The sequence below is a fragment of the Ovis aries genome, chromosome 16 (genome assembly GCF_016772045.2).
Source record: "Ovis aries strain OAR_USU_Benz2616 breed Rambouillet chromosome 16, ARS-UI_Ramb_v3.0, whole genome shotgun sequence".
In the NCBI taxonomy this organism is placed as follows: domain Eukaryota; kingdom Metazoa; phylum Chordata; class Mammalia; order Artiodactyla; family Bovidae; genus Ovis; species Ovis aries.
The window spans coordinates 42,234,490-42,259,161 of NC_056069.1; the positions used below are offsets into that span (position 1 = coordinate 42,234,490).

Sequence of the window (24,672 nt, forward strand, 5' to 3'; positions counted from 1 at the left end):
GAACTGTATTCACAGAAGGCTTTGGTAGAAATCAGCAGGACCAACAGATCTGCTGGCAAAACAAAGATGATCTAAAATCAGTGAAATACAGATTTTAAAAGATACTGTGTCTCATTAATGTCTCACTGACGTAGGTACTTCCTCCCTCCTTGAACCACTGTCTCCCATGGGCTTCTGTGATGCTTCACATTCCTGGTTTTCCTCTCGCTCTTGAGCTACTCTTTCTCAGCCTCCTTTGCAGGCTCAGCCTATTCTGTAGAGCTGGTGAATATTCCAGGATGCACAAAGCTCGCTCCTAGGCATTTCCTCTTCTTACCTGAGTCTCTTATAGGCGTTCTTTATAAACATAACATTAGTTGCCTGCTGTAGGCAGACTTCTGAATGGATTTCTTCAATCCCATCTCATTTCTGAGCTTCAGTGTCAGCTGCCTGCTCATCATCTCTGTGTATCCAAGGCTGAACTTGAAATTTGGGTCCTCTTCTAGTTATTTCTTGAGTAATTGAAGGGCACCATCACCCATCCAGTGTGGCAAGTCAGAAGCCTAGGAGTCATCTTTGCTTCTTCCCTTCCCTCCAGCATAGACCATTCACAAGTTTTGACCACATTACTGCTGGAGTAGCCACCTCATCTTCATTACTCAGATCTTCTGCCATCACCTGGACCATGGCAGTAGTTTCTGCACAGCTGCCACAGTGTTACAGGAATATGATTGACAGAGAGATCCAGTGAGAGGGGATGGCATTTACTATACATTGCAGAGGATAGGAATCTTAGCGTTGTGCTTATCCAAAGCAGTAGGCAAGGCAGCTGGTTCAGATTTCTCCCTGAGATGTGTGTTACTATTGAAAAAGCTGGTCTTGCCGCTCCTGTGGGCATTTTTGTACTCTCCCATGGGGGACGTTGTCTCAGGTTTCAGGCCTGTTGGACTGCATTACGGGTTATGGCTTCCTACGGTGACTTTCCTGAATCTCTCCACACAGGCCAGGTTACCTGCTGCGGCCTGTGGCGTCTTCACAATACGTCTGTTGTGTCCACAGTGGCCGTTCATCTTTAGTCCATTTTGGTTGTTCCTCTTCACTTCCCTGACCTCTCAATATTGGAGTGCCCCCGTTCTCAGGCCTCGTCTCTTTTCTGTTGACTTCCTCTCCATGAATCTGTCTATACATTACTTCCGGTTTCATGTCTTGAGCCCTTACTTGTCCCCCTAACTCCAAACTCATATGTCTGCATATCTGTAGATGTACTTCGTTATATAGATCCACAGCGATTTCTAGATTGATTTCTATCAGGCAGCTCAAACCTATCATGGCCAAAACAAAACTGATTTCTACCCCCAAACCTTGGTGTTTTCCATATCAGTAAAGACCATTCTGTTCTAGTTGCTCAGGTTAGAAACCTTGGAGTTGTCTTAACTCTTCTCTGTCTCATGCTAACACCTCCTACCCATTAGCATAGCTTGTTGATTTTACCTTAAAAGTTTGTCTCAAACATGACTACTTTTCACCAGCTTCACTGTTAAACCACCTTGGTCTGGACCATGATTATCTTTACCTTAAATTACAACCATAGCCTCCCACTGGTCCATCTTTCCCCAACCTTCTGTCTGTGTTCAGCACATCATCTCAAGGGATCGTTTTTAAAGAGACATCAGATTAAAATCTCCTCTGGGCAAAACTTTTTGAAAATATCTCATCTCAAGGGTAAAAGATAGTGTTGTTACCTACAAGACCCTTCCTGCTACCATCTCTAACTTTTTCTCCTAGACACTTCACTTTAGCCTCTGTGAGATTCCTGCAGGACACTAAGCTGGCCTTTGCAGATGCTATGCCAGATCCCTCCCCTCTGTTCGCATGTCATCACCAGTGAGGCCTTCTTTTCACTCACTCTGCTTGAATAGTGACCTCTTTTCCTCATCCTTAGCTCCCCTCCTCCTGTCTAAAATCTCACCTCCCATTTTCTCCTTCCTTCTCTTCCTTAGTACAGACTATATGTTTCACTTGTTCACCATCTGTGATCTCTCATGAGAGTGTAAACTCCACGAGGGTAGGTATTTTGTCTCTTTCCTTCATCCCTGATTCCCTGGGTGTTTGAACAGTCCTGGCGTGTCTGTGCTCAGCAAATAGGCTGAGTGAATGATCACCATAGTCCGCTCTAACACTCTTCATCTGCTCTTTGGAGAGTGACTAAAGAACAAGCCGATCCACCTGCCTGACCTCACGTCACATTTTTGTCCTCTCACTCTGCACCTTTTTACCTGGCCTGCTTCATGTTCCTCTAGGCTGCCTCTTGCCATGGGGTTCGTTCTACCTGGAGACCATTCTCCTTCAAGCCCTTCTTCTCAGCTGCCTGCTAGCTCCTCCTCTGCCTGAGATGTCAGTTCTGGCGTGACTGCTGCATGCAAGGGGAACCCTCTAGTCAACTCTCCATGTTCTCCTTCTTGACACTTATTTTTTGAGTTTGCCTGTCCCACAAGCCTGAAAGTTATGTGAGAACATATTGTTATTTATCACTGTGTGCCCTGCAGTGTCTGGCATATGTGAGCTCTCAATACATATTTGATAAGTAGAAGAATGAGAGTTTTGTGGATGGATAACTCATATAGAGAGGGAAGTGGAAGTGGCATTGGAGAGAAATAGCATGTTTTATGTGTAAGGAAAGAAGCCGAAAACTTAATTTATGAATGTCTAAGGGTTAAAAGTAATTTAAAATTTGTGAAGGATTGCTTATTGCAGTTGCATTTGGCTGGGTGGGAGGCAGGGAAAGGATGGCCAAAAATCATTATTGTGATTAAAGAGCACACAACTGCAGGGAGGCGTTAGTTAGCCCGGAGCTATTCCCGTGCACACTTGCCTCATAGAGACTAAGGACAGTTGAGCAAATGAAATTGCAGTTTTCAAGTTTTGAATGTTGATGGGGGAAAACAGAGTGTTCTGTAAGTTGGGTGTTTAAGCAGGCCTGTTTGGGAAGGAATGTCAGGCTTATGCAGTTGTCCGGGGATGACAGAGTTTGAATGGGGATGTAGAGGAAGGAGGTTCTATTTCATAGAGCTTTTGGCTTTTGAGGGTAGAACCTACTCAGTAGAGTCAGGGTAAATAGTGAGGGGTAAATAGTGAGGGGGGGGTCTCAAAGAGCACTTACTCAGACAAGAATGTGACTTTCTTGTCACACTGGCAACTTTTTAACATTTGCATACGAGTTTTTCCTTCCTCTGTCTCAGCCTTTACTACAAAGGACAGAGCTGAAGATGCTTGTCAGCCTCATGGCCACAGTGTGCGCTGTGCCCGGTGTCAGTATCCACAAGCAAGATGAACTTGCAGAAATGTTTGTTTTTATTTATTTTCTAAGTTGTTTTTTTAAACTTTTTATTTTGTATTGGGGTACAGCTGATTAACAATGTTGTGATAATTTGAGGTGAACACTGAGGGGACTCAGGCATACATATATGTGTATCCATTCTCCCTCAAACTCCCCTCCCATCCAGGCTGCCACGTAACATTGAGCAGAGTTCCCTGTGCTGCACAGTAGGTCTTACAGTAGGTCCATCCGTTACCCATTTTAAATACAGCAGTGTGTACATGTCCATCCCAAACTCCCTAACTACTCCTTCTCCGGTTCTGCTCCCCAGCACTCATAAGTTCGTTCTCTAAGTCTGTGAGTTGTTTTCTGTTTTGTAGGTGAGTTCATTTGTATCTTGAAATTTTTATTTTTAGAGGAATGATTTGGAGGGGACTTCCCTGGTGGTCCAGTGGTTAAGACTCCATGCTTCCAGTGCAGGGCAGCACAGGTTCGATCCCTGGTCGGGGAACTAAGATTCTCCCCTGTGCCTTGTGGTGTGGCCAAAAGATTAAAGAAAGAAAAAGAAGAAAAACAAAACGAAACAGAGGAATGATTGGGACAATGAGAAAGCGAGGGTTACAGATAAACTTTGGGAAGCCTTGATCTAATCCTTTCCTGCTGCCTCCAGACAGCACGAGGCATGAATCAGAAGAACAGGTGTCTGAGCCGACGGATCTCTGAGGGGGCAGATTCCGCAGCTCCTCTTTGAGAACGTCTCCGTCGCTGTTGTAAACTGGCTGTGTGGCCCTGACCTCTGGCTGCTAGCATTTGCCTACCTTTTCTTCAGTTCTCACGGGAAACGGAGGCCATCTGGCCACCACTCTTGGTATGAGAGACCCGTGAGGCACATCACTGTCGTTTTTAATAACACGTTTGTCTTTGACCCCATGCTCTTACATGAAAGTCTTCAGGATAATTAGTCAGACTCTCCTGTTTACACTAGGGGGCCCTCTTCGGTAGCTCATGTCCCACAGCTGTGGTTTTTCTCTTTAGAATCAAGAGTAGAAGTTGAAGGAAGAGTGCCAGAGTGTTTCTTTGCTTATTTTAAACCAGTAAACCTTTTTCTTAGTAAAATTTGAATTTGGAAAGACTGCTGTGTTGAGATAATAGGAAACATCCTGGATCCTCAAAATCACAATTTGCAATTTGTTGATCCTTGCCATTGCTTCAGAAACTCAGCAGTCTTCCTCTCAGCTTTATAGTGAGCCCTTAGTACAGCTTTCCTATTTTTTTTTCTCGGTAATTGCAAATTAAATTTTATCTTTTTTTTTTTTTTGGTGGGTGGGGGTAAGGCAGTGTTTTTTAAAAAAGTTGTTAAGGACAGGTAAGACTTAGTAAAATGGAGAGCTTTGAAGACAGTGAACAGGTGTCCAGAATATTTGCATTGAAAACAAATTCAAAGGAGTTCCTAGAACTTTCTATAACCTTTTCCCCATAACCAGAGTTAAGCACGTCTTAGCTGATGATGGCAGTGCCAAACAACAGCAGCTAGTGTTTCAGTGTGTTTGTTATGTGTCAGTCGTTGTACTTAGAGTGTATACACATTCACTGTAATTCCCCTTACATCCCTGTGAGGTAGGTACTGTTTTCTCTGTTTAATGGATGTGGAAACTGAGCCTCAGAGAGATTTAGTAACTTATACAGGATCACTTAGCGAGGAAGTGGTAGAGCCACAGTTTGCACCTAGGCAGCTTGGCGCCAAATCATTTGCTTTTTTACAAGTATTGGGTTGGCCAGAAAGTTCATTCGTGTTTTTCTGTAAGATGTTACAGAAAAACCTGAACAAATTTTTTGGCCAACCCAGTACATCTAACTCAAGGCACTGTTTGCAAAACATTCTAATAAGTGTCTCATGCTTACTTGGGTGCTTCATGTTTGTTTTCTAGATTTCTACTAAAGTTTTCCTTCTTTGTAAAGTAGTAGTTTATAGCATCAGGATCTGCAAACCTTGTGTCTTACCCCATCCAAACCCACCTACCAAAATAGTCTTTCTAAAACCAGAAGACTACCTTGCCACCACTCCCATTTGACAGCTTTTGGGATTCCTCTTCCCTTACAGGAAAGACAGACTCCTTTACCTCACCTGCCAGACTCTCTCTGCCCAGAGGTCAGCCAGCTCTCGCTGCCCAGAGGCTAGGCAGCCTCACTCACCTGCGTCAGCTCCTCCCCACCAGGCTGAGATTTTTCTTCCAGTTCCACCTAGTAGTCACCTTTCTGTGTCATGGCTCCTTGCTCTTGAATGAGCTGTTTCCTCTTCCTAGAAAACCCTTTCACACTGTCCGTCTATTCCAGCTGCTATAGCAAAGTACCACAGACAGGATGGCGTATGAGCAGCAGAAATTTATTGCTCGAGGTTCTGGAGATCTAGAGTCTGAGGTCAGGGTGCCAGCATGGCCAGGTGAGGGCTCTCTTCTGGCTCACAGACTTCTCACTGTACCCTCCTCACAGGGTGGAAGGGGCTAGCGATCAGTATGGGGCTTCTTTTATAAGGGTGCAGATCGCATTCATGAGGGGGTCCACCCTCATGACTCAGTCACCTCCTGATACCATCATCTTTAGGATTTCAGCATTTGAATTTGGGGGCAACTCAAACATTCAGACCATAGCACCCATACTACCACTGGCAGATTCATTCTTTTCAGTTCTGACTCTATAATATTCATCAGAGTCCACCTACCTGAAATTTTTTTAAATGTACATGTCCTGAAATTCTTGTCCTTGCCTCTTGGAAAGAGGCCTAAGTACCAGTGTGTCAGAACTACCTAATGATTCTGATGCAACAGCCAGATCAACAAGCCTCTGAAATGTTGCTGCTCTGGGGTCAGGTTCCCAGCTTTGGAAGACCTGGTTGGGGCGGAGTGCGTGCCTGCGCTGTGGCCCATGCTCTCACCTTGGCCACCTTGTGTGCAGCTTCCCTTGGAGATGAGCGGCTCTCGGAGGGCAGCCACGGGATGCTGGTCATCTCAGGATCTTCAGCTGGCAGTGCAGGGCCTAGCCTACCACCCGCCTCCACAACTGTTGCCCTGAACGACCATATTTCGGTAGCTTTTTGCCTTATGATCCCCTCCTGATCTCACTCATTGGCAAACAGTGTGATTTATTCTGAAATACAGTTCAGCAAAGGCCAGGGATGAAGGTTGTCATTTAAAGAACTGCCTTTCTTCAGACTTTCTTGTTTGAGTAAAGAGCAAGACCTTACCTCTTTTCATCTCTTCTTCTAAATATAAACTGACTCTAAAAGTGTGGATGATTTATATCTTCCTTCTCCCCACCCCTGACTTTTGGTTCCGGTTCTATGTTTTGGCAAGAACTGAAAGATCTCACTTCCTGCTGGCCACCGGTTGGTGCTTTAAGACCCGTCAGGGTGTATCTTAAATAAAACTGGTAGTGTTTCTGACTGGTAGCATTTCTGTTTCCATCCTCACTGACAGCATCACTGCGCGGCACTGAATGAGGAGCCCTGACGCCGGAAGGCAGCAGCTGGGCCCAGTAATCAGTGATGTGTTATGATTTGTGTGCTCATATGTGTGTACATCAGGCTTGTTGATTCTAAGGCATGAAATCTCCATACACACAGCCCATATTAGAGTTTTCTCCTCTCACCAAAAGCATATACTGAGAACCCAGCTCGCTGAGCATAGCTATATTCTCAAAATAACCCTCCTGTTCTCCAACAGCCTCTACTGTGTGAACCTCCCCCACTATAAATCCAAACTAAAAAAGATGTCTCCTTTCCAGCTCAGGTTTTAGACTAGTGGGCACACAACCCTATTGGTTGTGTTTTTGTTTTTGGCCGTGCCGTGCAAATTGTGATTTCTTAGTTCCCTGACCAGGGATCGAACTTGGGGCGACTGCAATGAACACACTGAGTCTTAACTGCTGGACCACTAGGGAATTCCCTGATCCTGTCATCTTTGAATGTTATTTTGCTAGGCCTTTTTAATTTTGAACTTCTCTGTAGATATTAATTTTAATGAAACACTGTGTTGAAGAAAAGATAGAGTTAGGGGGAGATCAGAGGAAAGGAACAGAGACAAGCAAAGAATAATAAGAGTCTGTAACTCAACAGCAAGCATGGCTTATGAAGATCAAGTTGTGTTTCTGCTTCATGAATCATTGTCAGACAAATTAAGAACATATTGTTTCTTATTTATCTGTTGTCAAGGATGCAGTCTCAGGCATTGAGAATAAATCTTGATTTTCATAAGCTCAGTTGACACTATGGAGCCACAGAGCATAAAACTTGCATCTAATAAGCAATTGCGATGTGGAACGGCAGGGGCTATAATACCAGCATCACTCGCAGCTGCTTCCTGTGCCTTGGCCCTGGCATCAGGGGTTCCTTAGCAGGAATTGTACTAGACCACGGGTTTGTTTTATCTTTGTAAGAAAAACTTCAAGTTTTAGGTACATTATTTCCCCAGATCTTACAGATTGGGGATGATAACTTTCAGCTTGTGTTTGGTGAGTTCTCATCTCTGTGTCTGTCCGCTTTCCCCGGCCTCCCTCCCCACCTTCCCCTAGTGAGTGATCAGTGACTGTTAAATTCCTACGGCGCGCTTATTTAATGGGCACCTCTACTATGGACTGGTTGTACAGTTTTCACGCACTGTTTAATGCTACTGCTTAGATAGTCCTTAGAGGATTCCTAGCTGACTGAAATTCCTAGTAGAAATTTTTGTTTGGCATTCCTGAAGTTGAAATATGAAAATTATGTATTAATTTGATTAAAAATAAAGGATCTCAGCTTGAACAACTGTGAGTCAGGATATATAGTATAAATCTTTAAAAGAACAAAAGTAAATGTAAATCTTTAAAGGAACAAAAGTAACAATGTAAAGTAATAATTTAAATATTTGAATTAATACCAAAGCATCACTTCCACAATTCCTGTATTATCAAAATTAGCATCAGTGCCGTACAACATGAAGTTTATTTTTGACTTTTAAAGAGTGCTCCTTTAAAACTCGTGTGCAGTGACAGAAAGCAGTCAAGTTTGCCTGGTGGTAGATGGATTGGATTGATTGATCACCAAGGGGCCAGGGCACTTGTTTGGGTGATGGAAATGTAGAAGCTTGTCAGGACTCATTTAACTATACTTAAAATGGGTGTATTTTGTTGGATGTAAATTATGCTTCAATAAGTTGATTCTCACTAGTTTTAATGTTCCTTCTTTTAGTAACATTAAACTTAATGGAATCTTTGACCTTTACTATCCGGCTCTCCCTCAAGACTGCTCCCTGCTACTAAACAACTAAATGAACTATTTAAAGGTCAGTTAGGTAAAATTCAGGAGCAGAGGAAGTTATTAAGAAGCTGGAAGCACGTCGAGTTTGTCACTGCTGCCTGAGGGTGGCGGTTGAAAACATAAGCCATTGCTTGCCTAGCTGTCCCTATCAGTGAGATGGTCTAGGGTGATTGGACCCAACACAGGAACAAGAAAGAGACCAGAGTGAAATGGTTTCTAAATGTATCTCAATTCTGTTTGGCCAGCTGTTGCGAAGCTCTTTGGTGAATAACAGAACTCAGGCCAAGGTGGCGGAGGAACTGGGCATGCAGGAATACGCCATCACCAACGACAAGACCAAAAGACCTGTCGCCCTGAGAACCAAGACCTTGGCTGACCTTTTGGAATGTGAGTCCTACAGAGAAAGCTGTTCTCTTAACCTGCAGATTCAAAGTCTGCCACTTCTCACTGTTACGACATTCTGACTAAAGAAACCTCTCTTCTGTTTTAATTTTGATTTATGCTTCTCTCCAAAGCTTGTTTGAAAGAGAATAATTTGGAATTAAAACATGTGAATAATGGATTTATGTTCCATCTGTGTTCACTGGTGCCCCCGCCCCCACACCCCTCCGACCTAAAGCTTAGCCATCAAATCTCTTTGTGTGAAACAGTAGCAGAATGTGAAGACCGGTAATAGTGAATCATAGCTGTTTTTTTTGCCACCAGCAACCTTTAGATATGGGCATAGAGGAAAGAAGGTAATTTATTCACTGAATACTAGAATTATTATCTATTGTGAATGAACTCAAAGCTCTATGGACAACATTGTCAGCTTTTACAGTTTCTGATATGGTCTAGTAGCATATAAGTAATCCTGTTAAGCTAATTAAAGGATTATAAGTGCAATTTTATTGTTTCTAATACTACTTTAAAGTAAGTGGGCCATTCACTGGGCCTTGGAACCTTTTTTTAAAATTTAATATTATGGTATTTTTGACAACTGCAGTTATACACAAATACTAAAGTCTACCATACAAATCAGCTGATTTACAAAGTGTAAAGGCAGTCTGACTAAGGAACTTAAAAGAATCTCTTTTTCAATTAAAGAAAAGTAACAACATTAAAAGTACAAAAAGATTAAGTTGAGTGATCAGTCTCAGTAGCCTTTGTTTTTGCTTAACAGAAGCTATTTTTAACTCCTTTAAAAAACTCACCATTTGTTTACATGTTTGAGATAACCTTTATAATGAAGTTGTCTTTGGGGTCACCATTTATTAATATAAATTTGGTTATATTGTCATTAAGCCCAGTATTTATTTTTCCTCCGTTTTGGCAGATTGAATCCATAGATGGTCCCATTTCTGTTCATGAAATGTGACACAGCCCCTGTCAATGGGTGGCCTCAAGATTAGTATTAAGAGTAGCAGGCCTTCGGATGTGCTTGTTCTGGCCTTGTATGATCTTCAAGTTTTATTTTGATTTATTTGATCCTAACATGGTTGCATTCCCTGATGTCATTCTTCCCCTGCTATATACAGCAGCATTTTGTGTATCGTTCTAACTAATTGTTCATTTAGCCCTCAGACAAATGTAATTTGGTCTTTGTGGTTTTTGCATCTTAATCACACATCTCTATTGCTGTGTCTAATATTAGTGATAAAGAGTAGTTCTTGTTTGAAGCAAGATGAAATGGTAATGCTAAAAAATAAAGAGGGGGCTTGGAAGGTGAAAACCTTATTAAAATGTTTCTTAAAAGGCTCGGTCTCATACTCTTTCTAGTAAATGGCAGTGCATCGGGGCTTATGTTACCCTTTCTCTTTTTCAGCATTTATTGCAGCGCTATACATTGATAAAGACTTGGAATACGTTCATACTTTCATGAATGTTTGTTTCTTTCCACGATTAAAAGTAAGCTCATATAAAATTTAAATTAGTTGTTTGCTCTATGCTTGGTGATTCTAGAATCCTTTACTAAGTACTGTTTGGGGGACTTGCTACAGGAATTCATTTTGAATCAGGATTGGAACGACCCCAAGTCTCAGCTTCAGCAGTGCTGCCTGACTCTTAGGACAGAAGGAAAAGAACCGGACATTCCGCTGTACAAGTGAGTATGTGCTGCCCGCAGGCTGTTGGACCCGGGAAGCCTAGAATAACCCACCGCGTGCCAGGAGGAAGAGCTCACTGCTGTGCGGCAGTGGTGATGAGAGCCCTGGGGGGAGGCTTCGTGACTCTGACTGGACCCAGCACTGAAACTCTCTGGGCCTCTCAGTCTTTTTGCTCTAAGTAAGTGGGTCACATTTGATTATCTGTGCTTTCTCCATGTCTAAAATACGGTGAACGGCTCCCTGGGAGAAAGATGAGATCAAGATAAGAGAAATTTGGGTTAAATTGTTTTTATATGCATTCTTATGTTTGTCTTCTTATTTCTTATAACCCATGCTGCCTGCACACCTAGACTAGGCGGCCTGTGCTTGTTTATTTGTAACTGTACTTGGGTGTCTCTCCTTCTGAAGCCCTGCTGGCATCTGCCCCAATCGCCTAACGGGCAGTCACTGTCGGAAGCCAGGCAGTTCTTCACCACGGCTGTGTTATTCAAATATTTGGAACTTTTCTTTCCAGGATGTGTACCAAAAGCTGCTGTGTACATTTGAATATCTTTAGTGACACATCTTTATCCTTTGAGGAGTAGCCAAAAGTCATCCAAAGGAAATGCAAGTTGCTATACACATAACACCGGTTTTGATGAAAACGGGAGGTTTGACTCTGAAGTTGAGTAATTAGCTTGAGACACTCAGAAGGTGGTTTTAGAAGCTGGTTTCAAAGAGGAATTATAAAAGGGAGGGATTATTAAAATAAGTGGGTTGCCTCTCAAGGTATGGTCTGGATATGTGTTTTTAAGGATGTTTAAATACCTACCTTTAGTACTGGGTTACCCCTATCTCTGTTCACACGTGCGTACAAGTATACACATTTGTGTGTTTCATATGAAATAAAAGCCTCACCACCACCTCCCCCCCTCCCCACCCCATCCTGTGGACTTTCTCAGACTTCACAGTACTCAAGGGAAAACACCAGAGTGGCAGCCGGGAATTTTAAATCCTTTTTTATGTTTTTATTTAATAGTCACAACACGTTATAGGCTTTTTCACTGAAAGAAAAACTGAGGCCAAGAAAAGGTTGAGTCACCCCGCAGCAGGCTGCTATAGATTGTCCCAAGAAGCTGTCACTGCTGAACAATGTTTCCTTTATTCATTGGGAAAAAACCCCAAATGTTTAGAAATAGCACTTAAATATGTGTCTAATAAGCATAATGAACATCCAGACTGTACTACGTGAAAGGCTCAAAGTATCTCCTCATCAAAGTGATAATTAAAGTTCAGTAAGTGAAATGAGGGTGATAAACTGCTCTTAGTGCAGGCATGATTCCTATAATAAGCGCTGCCTTTAAGAAGCCGTCCGTGCACTTTCATCCCAGTGAGTACAGACAAAGGAAATGACTGCCCCCCTCTCATAAATCCCCCCATGAAAGCGTGCGACGAGCTTGTTCTTTTTTATCAAGATGATGGGGTTGTTTTACATAGTTTTTTTTTCAAGATTACTGTGTTCATCCCATTATCTTTGCCGGCTACTTTTAATTTCCCTTTTCCATGAAGTTATCAGTTTTACCACACTTGAAATCTGCACCTTGTCATTAATATCCAGAGTACCCGGTGTTTTGTTTTTTGGCAGTTGTGTTGTGTACTCCGATTATAACATACCTTTGAGATGATCTCTGATTTTTCGTTAGAAAGAATCCATAAAGGATGTGATGCTATTCAGACGGGGCTTGCAGTGTATTACCCAAATATTTGTGATTTTTCGCTGTGTGATTAGCACTGAAATACAATGAACAGACTGAAGTGGCTAACTTTAATTTTATACTTGGAATAACACTTTGAAATTATTTAAAAATATTTTATACTTTACTGTTTGCCTTCAGATACTGTTCATAATGGTTTGAAGATATATACACACACACACACACACAAAATTCACTATAGAATTTGAAAAATTTCCTACTTCAGAGCTGTCTATATTTGTCATATTAGCAAATCAAAACTGTACTCCTTTAATTTTCTTGTTATTTTTGCCTTCCTCTCTCTCAGCAGTAAGTCACATAATTTTTCGTGGAGTTATGTATGAGCAGTAACAGTTAAGTAGCACTTTACATAATTACTGCTCTTTCCTTTTCCTTTCAGGACTCTGCAGACAGTGGGGCCATCCCATGCGAGGACCTACACTGTGGCTGTCTACTTCAAGGGAGAAAGAATTGGCTGTGGGAAAGGACCAAGGTATGAGAGGACAATACTTTAAGTTTCTTCAAATGAACATCCTGTGTGTCTGAGAAGTATTAATATCTGCTTGGTATTTCCAAACTCTGCAGCCTGTCTTTTTGAACTTAGAGTATAGAGTGTTCAAGGGTAGTAGCAAAGTGACTCTCGAGGCTTAATATCCCCACCAAACTCAGCCCCAGACTTGAGAATTGGCCTTGAGCAGTGGGAATGCCATTGCATAAAGGTCTTTGGCTGCCTAGAGAAAACCACATTAGCAGGAGCGCACACAGGTAAGGTCTGTTCACTGCTGCAAGCATTTTATGAAACATGCCGTGCGTGACACAGCCGTTAGACACTTGATCTCTTATTACTATTCACTTGAGCTTTGTGGAAATGCTCACATCTTCAGGTAAAAAGAATTTCATATGTTATCACCTTTCTTTGAACCTTCCAATTTATATCTTAAACTGAGAAGTGATTTGAAGTCTGTCTGTATGTGTATTTTTTTACTCTTTGCCTCTTAAACTTTACACTGAGGATGTTCAAATTTAAGTAAGAAGTACTTCAGACCTAATATAAGTGGAAGGCATTTTATTGCACTGTTGAAAGTGTGGAACGAATAACTTAAACAGGCTTTGTACAGATAAATGACATTTCTGCATGCCCTGGTGTATATTCCTATCTGTGCAATTCAGTATGTGACAGTAGAGATAATCAGATAAAATTGTATGCACCAAACATGAAAACTAGCCTGAATAAATTGGAGCCATATTTTGTGTTTTGGGGAAAAAAAATCTTTAAAGTGTACCTTGTCTTCATTTTCTTTAATAGTATTCAGCAAGCAGAAATGGGAGCAGCAATGGATGCACTTGAAAAATGTGAGCCTATCTCTTTTTCTATAATTATATGTTCATAATGTAATGAGTGTTTTATGGATAGAAAATGGGAAAGTAGAAAAATGGTAAGTACTGATAAAATGTGATCTTCTTTTCTTCATAATTATTCTCCGCACAGAGTGTAGTATAATGTAAGATATGTATAAAATAGGCTTATAATTTTTAAAAAAGTATTCCCAAATGCTTTTTGATTTTCATTTTCCTATTTTGCATAGAGTCCCACTCTCAGCACAGGTAACCCATGTGAGTGACTTAGGATATTTCATTCTATATATTTCTCTATAGTTCTAAAATCTTAAACCTGTGAAGGTTTTTTCTTTTTGGCGTTTGGCCACTGTTTAATTAAAGTGGGATATTTACATACTTCTCTGCATCCCTCTTTTCTTGCTAGATAATACATCACGGGCAGCCCTCCAGGTCATAGTGGCTCCTTTCTTAAGGGCTGCATCATATTTCACACTGTGGATATGCCGTATTTTATTCAGCTTTTAAAATTTTTGGTGGATACTGTTTCTGTCTTTTTATCACTGTTGATACTAAAAGTCTCTATATTGGTGCTTTTAGTTCCGGGGGATGGATTCCCAAGGGTAGGATAGCTGGGTTGAAGACACTTAAATTACATAATTGACCCTGTAGGGAACTGCAGAGTCTTCTGTAAATTGAAGGCTTAAGCGCAAGAAAGTTGTCTTCTAAGGTGTATCGTGCCGCCCAGCAAAACCTGTGGGCAGAACCCGACAGTGCAGCTCCATCAGGCTTCAGCTGCCAGCTCAGCGTGGGCGAGAGCGAAGTGTGGGAAGCTGGGAGGGAGCAGGCTCTGGACGCTCAGCCTGGGAGAAATCCCAAGAAAGGCAGGAGGGCCAAGTAGCCATGCGGAAATCTGCAGACGAGAGCTTGGGGGCCAAGGGGAGGGGAGTCCTGGGGATAGAAGCTGGTGTTTCAGGCTCCCAAGTCCATGGAATCTTCACTAAGAGTTTTGTTGACTCTGTTGAGGAGCTTTTCAAATCCATTATATATATATGGATTTTATTATTTATTTTATTACAGTCACATATTGTAATAAAAATGAGACTCCATTTTTCCACCTATAAGATTGTTAAAGGTAATCTTTGGAGTTTTCATTTGTTTGCTTTCAGCCATAAAACAGTACTTGGAGAGATGGCTGATTCTAAGACTGGCCTATATGTCTGAACTGGTAGGAGGTAAAAGTTTAAAGTGCAGGAAAGCAGTTTGATGGTATGCATCAGGTCCTGAATGACATCCGTACCCTTTGACCTAGAGATTTCCTTTCTAGAAGTCAAACCTAAGAAAACAATTGGCATTATGAGTGAAAGTTTCCATAACCATGATGATTGTGACAAGTTGATTTATAATAGTGAAAAAAATCAATCAGTCCTTCAAACTGTGTGTTTGAACATAGAGAAATGTTTAGATAAATTATCCCAGAGGTTGACGAACATTTTCTGTAAAGGACCAGATAGTAAATACTCTTATCGCAATTACACAGCTCTGATGTTGTGGCCCATAGACTCAGGTAGAATACAGATGGCTAGTGTCTGTGTTCTAGTAAAACTGTATTTACCAAAACAGGTAGAGGATTAGATTTGTCCTATAGACAGGAGTCTGCCAACCTTGGCTTTGTCCAAGTGTAATATCAAAATATTTTTGAAGAGTCATAATACGGGAAAATGCTTATACTACTAGAATAAGTGAAAAAAGTGTATCCATCAAAGTGTGCTTATAGCTATATTCTGCCAGTGTAAGTTGGGCTCAGGGAATGATTTTAAGTGGTTGTGTGTCTAATTCATATATGTGCGCATTTACATTGTGTGTATGTGTGTCAGGTATAAATTTACTTCATAGGAAAGGGCTTATTATAAGGATATATTCTAAAAGCTTATCTGTGGCTATATCTGAGTGGTGGGATTATGCTCTTAATATTTGAAACCCATGTTTCATACAGTACATAAGGAATCAATTTAATATACTTAGAGAATAGGATCTTACTGCTATTTTATTTCTAAAATTCAGATGCCATTATGTTTCTCTTTTGCTTAAAATCAATCACTGACTCTTAGGCCCTTACTCGCCTTTCATATTCTTTTCCCACCACCCTGTCGCTCCCTGTCTTCCACCTTTCGGGAGCGAAGATGAGACACAGTGTTAAAAGGAAGGAGGGTTTGGGAATATACTGTATATGTTTATTATGCTTCATCTGTAACAAAATCAAGCACTCTCTCAAATATGCCATGCTCTCTGATTCTCTTTTACTTTTTAAAAATTTACTTTTCTTAAAAATTTATCTGATTTTAATTGGAGGACAATTGCTTTACAATATTGTGTTGGTTTCTGCCATACTCAACGTGAATCAGCCATAGGAATATATATGAAAGTGAAATCGCTCAGTCGTGTCTGACTCTCTGCAACCCTGTGGACTGTAGCCCACCAGACTCCTCCGTCCATGGGATTCTCCAGGCAAGAGTACTGGAGTGAGTTGCCATTTCCTTCTCCAGGAGATCTTCCCAACCCAGGAACCGAACTCTGGTCTCCTGCGTTGCAGGCAGACGCTTTAACCTCTGAGCCACCAGAGAAGCCCCAGGAATACATATGTCCCCTCCTTATTTTTAAATATGAAGTAGTCCCTCTTGTGTTTAACAGACCTGCACCCAGTTCCCAGACAGCTCGCGTCACTCTCATTTGTTCACGCATCCCTTTGTGGTGTGTGCTGTTGAAGTGTGTGTCGAATAAGTGTATAAGATGACTCTTTCATGTTTCTTACTCCATTGCTACACTCATTACATATCACAAATAACTGAATTGTAAAATTTTTACATCTTAATCAAGATTTCCACCCTGTCAACACCCTTGAACAGGGTCAAATATCAAACTAAATATAGCTTCAACTGTGCTACTGAGTGACATGTCCTTTCACCAAATGAAAGTGCAGTACTTGGGTTGCTGTTGCTCGTAAGCTTTGGGTCTCTTGAGTAAACTTCATAGGTTGAATTATCAGAAACGGTGACTTAAGTTGTGGCCTCGTCCTTTTGTCCATCTGATCTTTTTCCTCTGTTCAGAAAGAGGAAAATTGTTGGTAAATAATGATGTGATAATATTGTTATTTGTTTGAAGTTTTGGGTTTAAGCTTTGTAAAAATATACAACTCATTTTTGCTATAGCTTTTAATCTCTCCCTAAAAATCACTTGTTGCTGGGAGAACTGTGTTAAAATGCCTAGCTGGAAACATGCTGAAGTCACACGCTATGTTTTAACAACTGTGTATTCCGGTGCCTTTTATGGTTGAGTTCACATCAGACATTGAAATCCAGAACCAGGTGCCCATTTAGACTTCCATTATGTTCCTGAATGATAAAAGAAAAAGAGAAGAAAATGAGCAATTTTTTTTTCTCTTGCCTTACAAAGTGCAGCTCTATATTTTTGTTTGTGTGTGTGTTGCGTTTAGTTTGCATCATCCTGTGCACTGGTAGCTCTCCTTTATTAAGTGTAAAATATATCTCCTTGTGTCAGATAACTTTCCCCAGATGGCCCATCAGAAGCGGTTCATTGAACGGAAATACAGACAAGAGTTAAAAGAAATGAGGTGGGAAAGAGAGCATCAAGAGAAAGAGCCAGATGAGACCGAAGACATAAAGAAATAAAGGAAGGCACGGACGGAAGTGGTGGTGTATTTACTTGCCTAATAACTGTGACTGCTGCCCATTGAGACCTAGCCTAGTTTTTGTGGAGACGCTGAATGAAGTCTGCCCATTGAAATAAAACACAAAGTCACATCATTCTCGTTTTACTGATCTCATATTTGGTTTTTAGCTGGATGGCCTTTATTACAAAGTGTTTGATTTCTATTTAATGTAAAACTTCACTTGGGTAAATGTGTGTATTCCCCGTTATTTTGCTTTTTAAACAATAAAATTAAAAATGTATATCCTGTGTGGAATAGATCCTATTCTTTCTATTTTCTGAGACTGTGACTCCAGACTTTCAGTAGATAAGCAAAAAAATCACTTTACCAGATATTTGGGCTATGCTCTATAAACACCTTTACTGTTTGAAATCTCTGGATTAATCTCCATTTTCAGCTTTCATCTTGGTGTTTATCAGGTCCTCAGCTGCAAACATGATGCTTACTAACCAGTGAGTCCTTTGTAGAAGGAATCCCTTTAACATTTAACTGGCTAATGGAAGGGGGAAAGACTGATATTTGAGTCACATATGTTCCTTGAATCACTAGAATCAGGAGAAATCATGATTCCAAGCCAGATGACACTTTAAAGCAGGTGCTCTTACCCTGGGGTCAGTGGACCCTTTTAGAAATTTATAGACGAACTTCAGGAATGTCTCAGAATATCTTGAAATTATGTTGGATTTGGGGAGGGAGTGGGCAGAAGGGAGAGGAGGGTTCATAGCTTTTCACAGCTCCAAGCAGCTCCTTTATTAGGTCCCTGTAATAAAGGGCTAACAATGCATTAAAAGATGTAACATCTTTTTAATGTTAATTTTAAACTGAACTTCACTGGCTTCTTATTAATAAAGACAAAACTTCTTTTTTAAAACAAATATGTTTTTATTCATTACTCTAGTGGATATCTAATGAGTGTCTGCTATGTGTCTGGCATTGTTATAGGCCCTGGGGCTATAGCAGTGGAAAAATAAAATTCCCTGCCCTTGGGGGAGCATGCTAATGAAGGAAGACACACAATAACAGGAAATAAAATGGGTTACGTCAGGTGACGTAGATGATGGCCAGAATAAAGTAGGGAGTAACATGGTGCCGTTTTCAATCAGGTGGTTGGGGAGGCTCCCCAAAAGGGCATCATATGAATTAAGATGGGAAGGAGAGTGACCCATTAGCTATCTGGAGGGTTTCTTTTTACTCTTGATCTTAGCCAAAAGGCTGAGAAGGGATGGAGGGTTTCTTTTTTATGTAACTATTCAGTTCAGTTCAGTTCAGTCGCTTAGTCGTGTCTGACTCTTTGCGACCCCATAAGTTGCACCATGCCAGACCTCCCTGTCCATCACCAACTCCCGGAGTTTACTCAAACTCATGTCATCGAGTCGGTGATGACATCTAGCCATCTCATCCTCTGTCGTCCCCTTCTCCTCCTGCCCCCAATCCCTCCCAGCATCAGAGTCTTTTCCAATGAGTCAACTCTTTGCATGAGGTAGCCAAAGTACTGGAGTTTCAGCTTTAGCAACAGTCCTTCCAATGAACATCCAGGACTGATCTCCTTTAGAACAGACTGGTTGGATCTCCTTGCAGTCCAAGGGACTCTCAGGAGTCTTCTCCAACACCACAGTTCAAAAGCATCAATTCTTTGGCGCTCAGCTTTCTTCCCAGTCCAACTCTCACATCCATACATGACTACTGGAAAAACCATAGCCTTGACTAGACGGACCTTTGTTGGCAAAGTAATGTCTCTGCTTCTTAATATGTTATCTAGGTTGGTCGTAACTTTCCTTCCAAGGAGTAAGCATCTTTTAATTTCATGGCTGCAGTCACCATCTGCAATGATTTTGGAGCCCAAAAGCAGTCTGACACTGTTTCTACTGTTTCCCCATCTATTTCCCATGAAGTGATAGGACCAGATGCCATGATCTTAGTTTTCTGAATGTTGAGCATTAAGCCAACTTTTTCACTCTCCTCTTTCACTTTCATCAAGAGGCTTTTGAGTTCCTCTTCACTTTCTGCCATAAGGGTGGTGTCATCTGCATATCTGAAGTTATTGATATTTCTCCCAGCAGTCTTGATTCCATCTTGTGCTTCTTCCAGCCCAGCGTTTCTCATGATGTACTCTGCTGCTGCTGCTGCTAAGTTGCTTCCGTCGTGTCCAATTCTGTGTGACCCCATAGATGGCAGCCCACCAGGCTCCACCGTTCCTGGGATTCTCCAGGCAAGAATACTGGAGTGGGTTGCCATTTCCTTCTCCAATGCATGAAAGTGAAAAGTGAAAGTGAACTTGCTCAGTCGTGTCTGACTCTTAGCGACCCCATGGACTGCAGCCTACCAGGCTCCTCCAGCCATGGGATTCTCCAGGCAAGAGTACTGGAGTGGGTTTCCAGTGCCTTCTCCGATGTACTCTGCATATAAATTAAATAAACAGGGTGACAATATACAGCCTTGACGTACTCCTTTTCCTATTTGGAACCAGTCTGTTGTTCCATGTCCAGTTCTAACTGTTGCTTCCTGACCTGCATATAGGTTTCTCAAGAGGCAGGTCAGGTAGTCTGGTAGTCCCATCTCTTTCAGAATTTTCCACAGTTTATTGTGATCCATGCAGTCAAAGGCTTTGGCATAGTCAATAAAGCAGAAATAGATGTTTTTCTGGAACTCTCTTGCTTTTTCCATGATCCAGCTGATGTTGGCAGTTTGATCTCTGGTTCCTCTGCCTTTTCTAAATCCAGCTTGAACATCTGGAAGTTCACGGTTCACATATTGCTGAAGCCTGGCTTGGAGAATTTTGAGCATTACTTTACTAGCATGTGAGATGAGTGCAATTGTGCGGTAGTTTGAGCATTCTTTGGCATTGCCTTTCTTTGGGACTGGAATGAAAACTGACCTTTTCCAGTCCTGTGGCCACTACTGAGTTTTCCAAATTTGCTGGCATATTTAGTGCAGCACTTTGACAGCATCATCTTTCAGGATTTGAAACAGCTCAACTGGAATTCCATCACCTCCACTAGCTTTGTTCATAGTGATGCTTTCTAAGGCCCACTTGACTTCACATTCCAGGATGTCTGGCTCTAGATGAGTGATCATACCATCATGATTATCTTGGTCGTGAAGATCTTTTTTGTACAGTTCTCCTGTGTATTCTTGCCACTTCTTCTTAATATCTTCTGCTTCTGTTAGGTCTGTACCATTTCTGTCCTTTATCGAGCCCATCTTTGCATGAATTTTTCCATTGATATCTCTAATTTTCTTGAAGAGATCTCTAGTCTTTCCCATTCTGTTGTTTTCCTCTATTTCTTTGCACTGATCACTGAGGAAGGCTTTCTGATCTCTTCTTGCTATTCTTTGGAACTCTGCATTCAGATGCTTATCTTTCCTTTTCTCCTTTGCTTTTCACTTCTCTTCTTTTCACAGCTATTTGTAAGGCCTCCTCAGACAGCCATATTGCTTTGATGCATTTCTTTTCCATGGGGATGGTCTTGATCCCTGTCTCCTGTACAAAGTCACAAACCTCAGTCCATAGTTCATCAGGCACTCTATCTATCAGATCCATTCCCTTAAATCTATTTCTCACTCCCACTGTATAATTGTAAGCGATTTGATTTAGGTCGTACCTGAATGGTCTAGTGGTTTTCCCTACTTTCTTCAATTTAAGTCTGAATTTGGCAATAAGGTGTTCATGATCTGAGCCACAGTCAGCTCCCGGTCTTGTTTCTGCTGACTGTATAGAGCTTTTCCATCTTTGGCTGCAAAGAATATAAGCAATCTCATTTTTGTGTTGACCATCTGGTGATGTCCATGTGTAGAGTCTTCTCTTGTGTTAATATGTAACTATTAAATGTTACACATTCATTGAAAATTTGGAGAATGTGTTACGTGTTTCTTTTACTAGCAGGAGAAAGAAACAAAGGTTACTTTGGAAATATTGTGGAGAAAGTAGAAATCATAAGCTGAAAACATGAGTCATGTATGCATCTGTCACCCAGAGATTTTGATATTGTCAGATCTGTGTATACACACTTGTATGCGCATGGTCTCACGGGCACCTTCACAGTAGAATACCCTGTATGTGATTTCCATGTCCTTCCTTTTTTATTAACTGATGAATCATCTCAGTGTTGAATCCACATGTGTATTCATGGCTGTGTATTGGTATGGACATTGTGTGCCAGGTCATACATTTATTGGCTAATCTATTGAAAAAATGTGTAGGTCGTGGGTAATTTGTTGCTATCAAACTACTTTCACATACATACATAAACACACCCACACACGTGTGCATACACACATGAGAGAGAGGAGGGAGAGAGAAGACCTCTCTAGAATTTGTTAACTTGTTAATCTTAAAAATGTAAGATGGTGCCTGTAAGAAAACGTTGTCCCGGGGCTCCTCTCCGCCAGAGGACGACTAGGAGGGAAAGAATGCTGAATTCATCAGTAGCCTTGAAAATGTTAGAGCAAAAAAGCAAGGGAAAATATTTGAACTTTTTTAAACAAGCACTTTGACTAGTCTTGCTTGGGCATCAAAGTAATGCCAAAGCCAGCGTGCTGCTCAGGACTTTCCATTGTACCTGCACTTTTCCTCTCTGTAGTTTTCTGACCTTTTTCAGGTTTTCTCTCCATATTGATGGCTCTTGAAGCCTGAAGAAGTGAAGTCCATAACGCAGTAGAAAACCTCTTGCAGTCGAACACATCAAGGACGCATCAGGGCAGGTTAGCTTTGGTGGCTCTCCTGAGCAGTAATGAGGCTGGTGGCCAAACTCTCAGTAGCCACACAGACCAACTCAGCAGGCCACTGTGACCACAGGTTCCACGTTGTCTTTGATCCAATGCAATCCAGTCTCCTCACCTTCCAGTTGTGATCATGAGAAGCACCAGCAAGAATGCATATCATGCATTAATTCAACTGTGCTGTGTTATTATTTATGCAGGCTGATTATTAAACTTCTCTAAGTCGTTTAGGTTCTAGTCAGACAATGATGGTGTGATGGTGCAGCTACCTACAGAGGGCCTCTTAGACTGGAGGAGAAGGGGGAGAATAGGCCAGACAAGGAAGGCATCTCAGAGGAGTTAATACTTGAGGAGTTAACTGAACCATGAAGCTGAGAGGGAGCTTGTGAGAAACAAGGACATTTCCTTCCAAGAAAGCAGCAGAACTGGGTGGGAAGAAAGTGCGTTTGGATCTTGTATTCCACAAGAGGTGTGCTGAAGGCCTGCACTGAGGCACTGAATGGAGCTGCTGGGATAGAACTGACTTGAAAGATACATGGGAGCTAGGACCTACAGGCCATGGAGTAGGGCATGGCGTCTCAGCCTCAGCGCCAGAGACATTCTGGGCTAGATGGGGATTGTCCTCTGCATTTTAGCATGTTTAACAACATCCCTAGCCTTTCCTCGTTAGATGTCAGTAGCATTTCTTGGCCCACTTCTGACATCCAAAAATGTCTGCAGACATAACCAAGTGTCCCCTGGGGACAAAATCATCCCTAACTCGGAACCAGATAGGAGAAATGAAGCAAAGAACACCAGGCTAGTTTTTGTGCTGTTAATATCCAAACTAAAGCAGAATTGGGTCTTGAGTTGAGTTGGCTTTACTGAACTTTAGAGCCTGTGGGATGTCTCTGTGAAGCTGATGAATAAACAGGTGCATACATGGTTTTATAGCCAAACACAGATAACTGAGCTCAATATTAGAAATGGACTCACGAGTCTCCTTGGAAGAAAAGCTATGACAAACCTAGACAGGAGCCTGGTAGGCTATAGTCCATGGGGTCGCGAAGAGTCGGACAGAACTGAGCGACTTCACTTTCACTCTTCACTTTCATGCACTGGAGAAGAAAATGGCAACCCACTCCAGTGTTCTTGCCTGGAGAATCCCAGGGACGGGGGAGCCTGGTGGGCTGCCGTCTATGGGGTCGCACAGAGTCCGACATGACTGACGCGACTTAGCAGCAGCAGCAGCAGCAGACAGCATATTAAAAAGCAGAGAAATTACTTTGCCAACAAATGTCCATATAGTCAAAGCTATAGTTTTTCCAGTAATCATGTATGGATGTGAGAGCTGGACCATAAAGAAGGCTGAGTGCTTAAGAATTGATGCTTTTGAACTGTGGTGTTGGAGAAGACTCTTGAGAGTCCCTTGGACTGCGAGGTGATCCAACCAGTCCATCCGAAAGGAAATCAGTCCTGAATATTCATTGGAAGGACTGATGCTGAAGCTGAAACCCCAACACTTTGCCCACCTGATGTGAAGAGGTGACTCATTGGAAAAGACCCTGATGCTGGGAAAGATTGAAGGCAGGAGGAGGAGGGGACGACAGAGGATGAGATGATTGGATGTGCATTGACTCAATGGACTTGAGTTTGAGCAAGCTCTGGGAGTTGGTAATGGACAGGGAAGCTGATGTGCTGCAGTCCATGGGGTCACAGACTCCAAAACGACTGAGCGACTGAACACCACCAGAAACCTCAGTGGTATTTGTACATTGACAAAGGACAAGCTTGATTTTCCCAGGATGGAGACAGGAAACCATTCCAGGGATGTATTACAGCTTCGAAACTATAGGCTTCATACATGAGATGAATTTACGCCAGAGAGGAAACTTGGCTGCCGTCTGAACTATTTCAGCTTTAGATGAGCTGTCTTAAACCAAATGACTATTTCAGAATTATTTCTGTCATCATCCTTGCTTGTGAAGTCTTTGTGAAATTTCCCTCTGATCAACTTGTACAAAGTAAAGAGGACTCTTTATGAATTACTTGTTCTGAACAGGGAGTAACAACACACTAAAGTCTTGCAGGTATGTTCTTCATAGCTGTGTTAGTCGCTCAGTCATGTCTGACTCTTTGCAGCCCCATAGACTGTAGCCCACCAGGCTTCTCTGTCCAAGGGATTCTCCAGGCAAGAATATTGGAGTGGGTTGCCACATCGTCCTCCAGGGGATCTTCCTGACCCAGGGATCAAACCTGCATCTTTTAAATCTCTTGAACTGGCAGGCGGATTCTTTACCACTAGCACCACCTGGGAATCCCATTCGTTCTAACTTCTGGTCCTCAAATCTTTCCTAGATCCTCATTTATTTTATAAAGGATGAAATAAAGCCTAATAAGGCATTATAATTTCTTTTGTATAAATATCAGGACATTTAAGAGAACAACCTGTGGAAGAGACACTTAATTGGCCACGAAACATGTTTATTCTTGTAAAATTGTCAGGA

At 41.8% G+C, this 24,672-nt stretch overlaps 1 protein-coding gene across 4 annotated transcripts in view; it reads left to right on the forward strand.

Annotated features, from left to right (window-relative positions):
- The window catches only part of DROSHA (drosha ribonuclease III), a 119,502-nt gene extending 101,794 nt beyond the window's left edge, over window positions 1–17,708 (forward strand). For all 4 annotated transcript variants that reach the window (XM_042233908.2, XM_042233910.2, XM_012097132.4 and 1 more), the window contains 6 exons: window positions 8,831–8,972; window positions 10,390–10,472; window positions 10,565–10,668; window positions 12,803–12,895; window positions 13,709–13,755; window positions 17,296–17,708. In XM_042233908.2, coding sequence (XP_042089842.1) covers window positions 8,831–8,972; window positions 10,390–10,472; window positions 10,565–10,668; window positions 12,803–12,895; window positions 13,709–13,755; window positions 17,296–17,426 — 600 coding nt within the window. In that variant the 3' untranslated portion in view covers window positions 17,427–17,708. The remainder of the gene's footprint in view (window positions 1–8,830; window positions 8,973–10,389; window positions 10,473–10,564; window positions 10,669–12,802; window positions 12,896–13,708; window positions 13,756–17,295) is intronic.
- The last annotated feature ends 6,964 nt before the right edge of the window (window positions 17,709–24,672 follow it).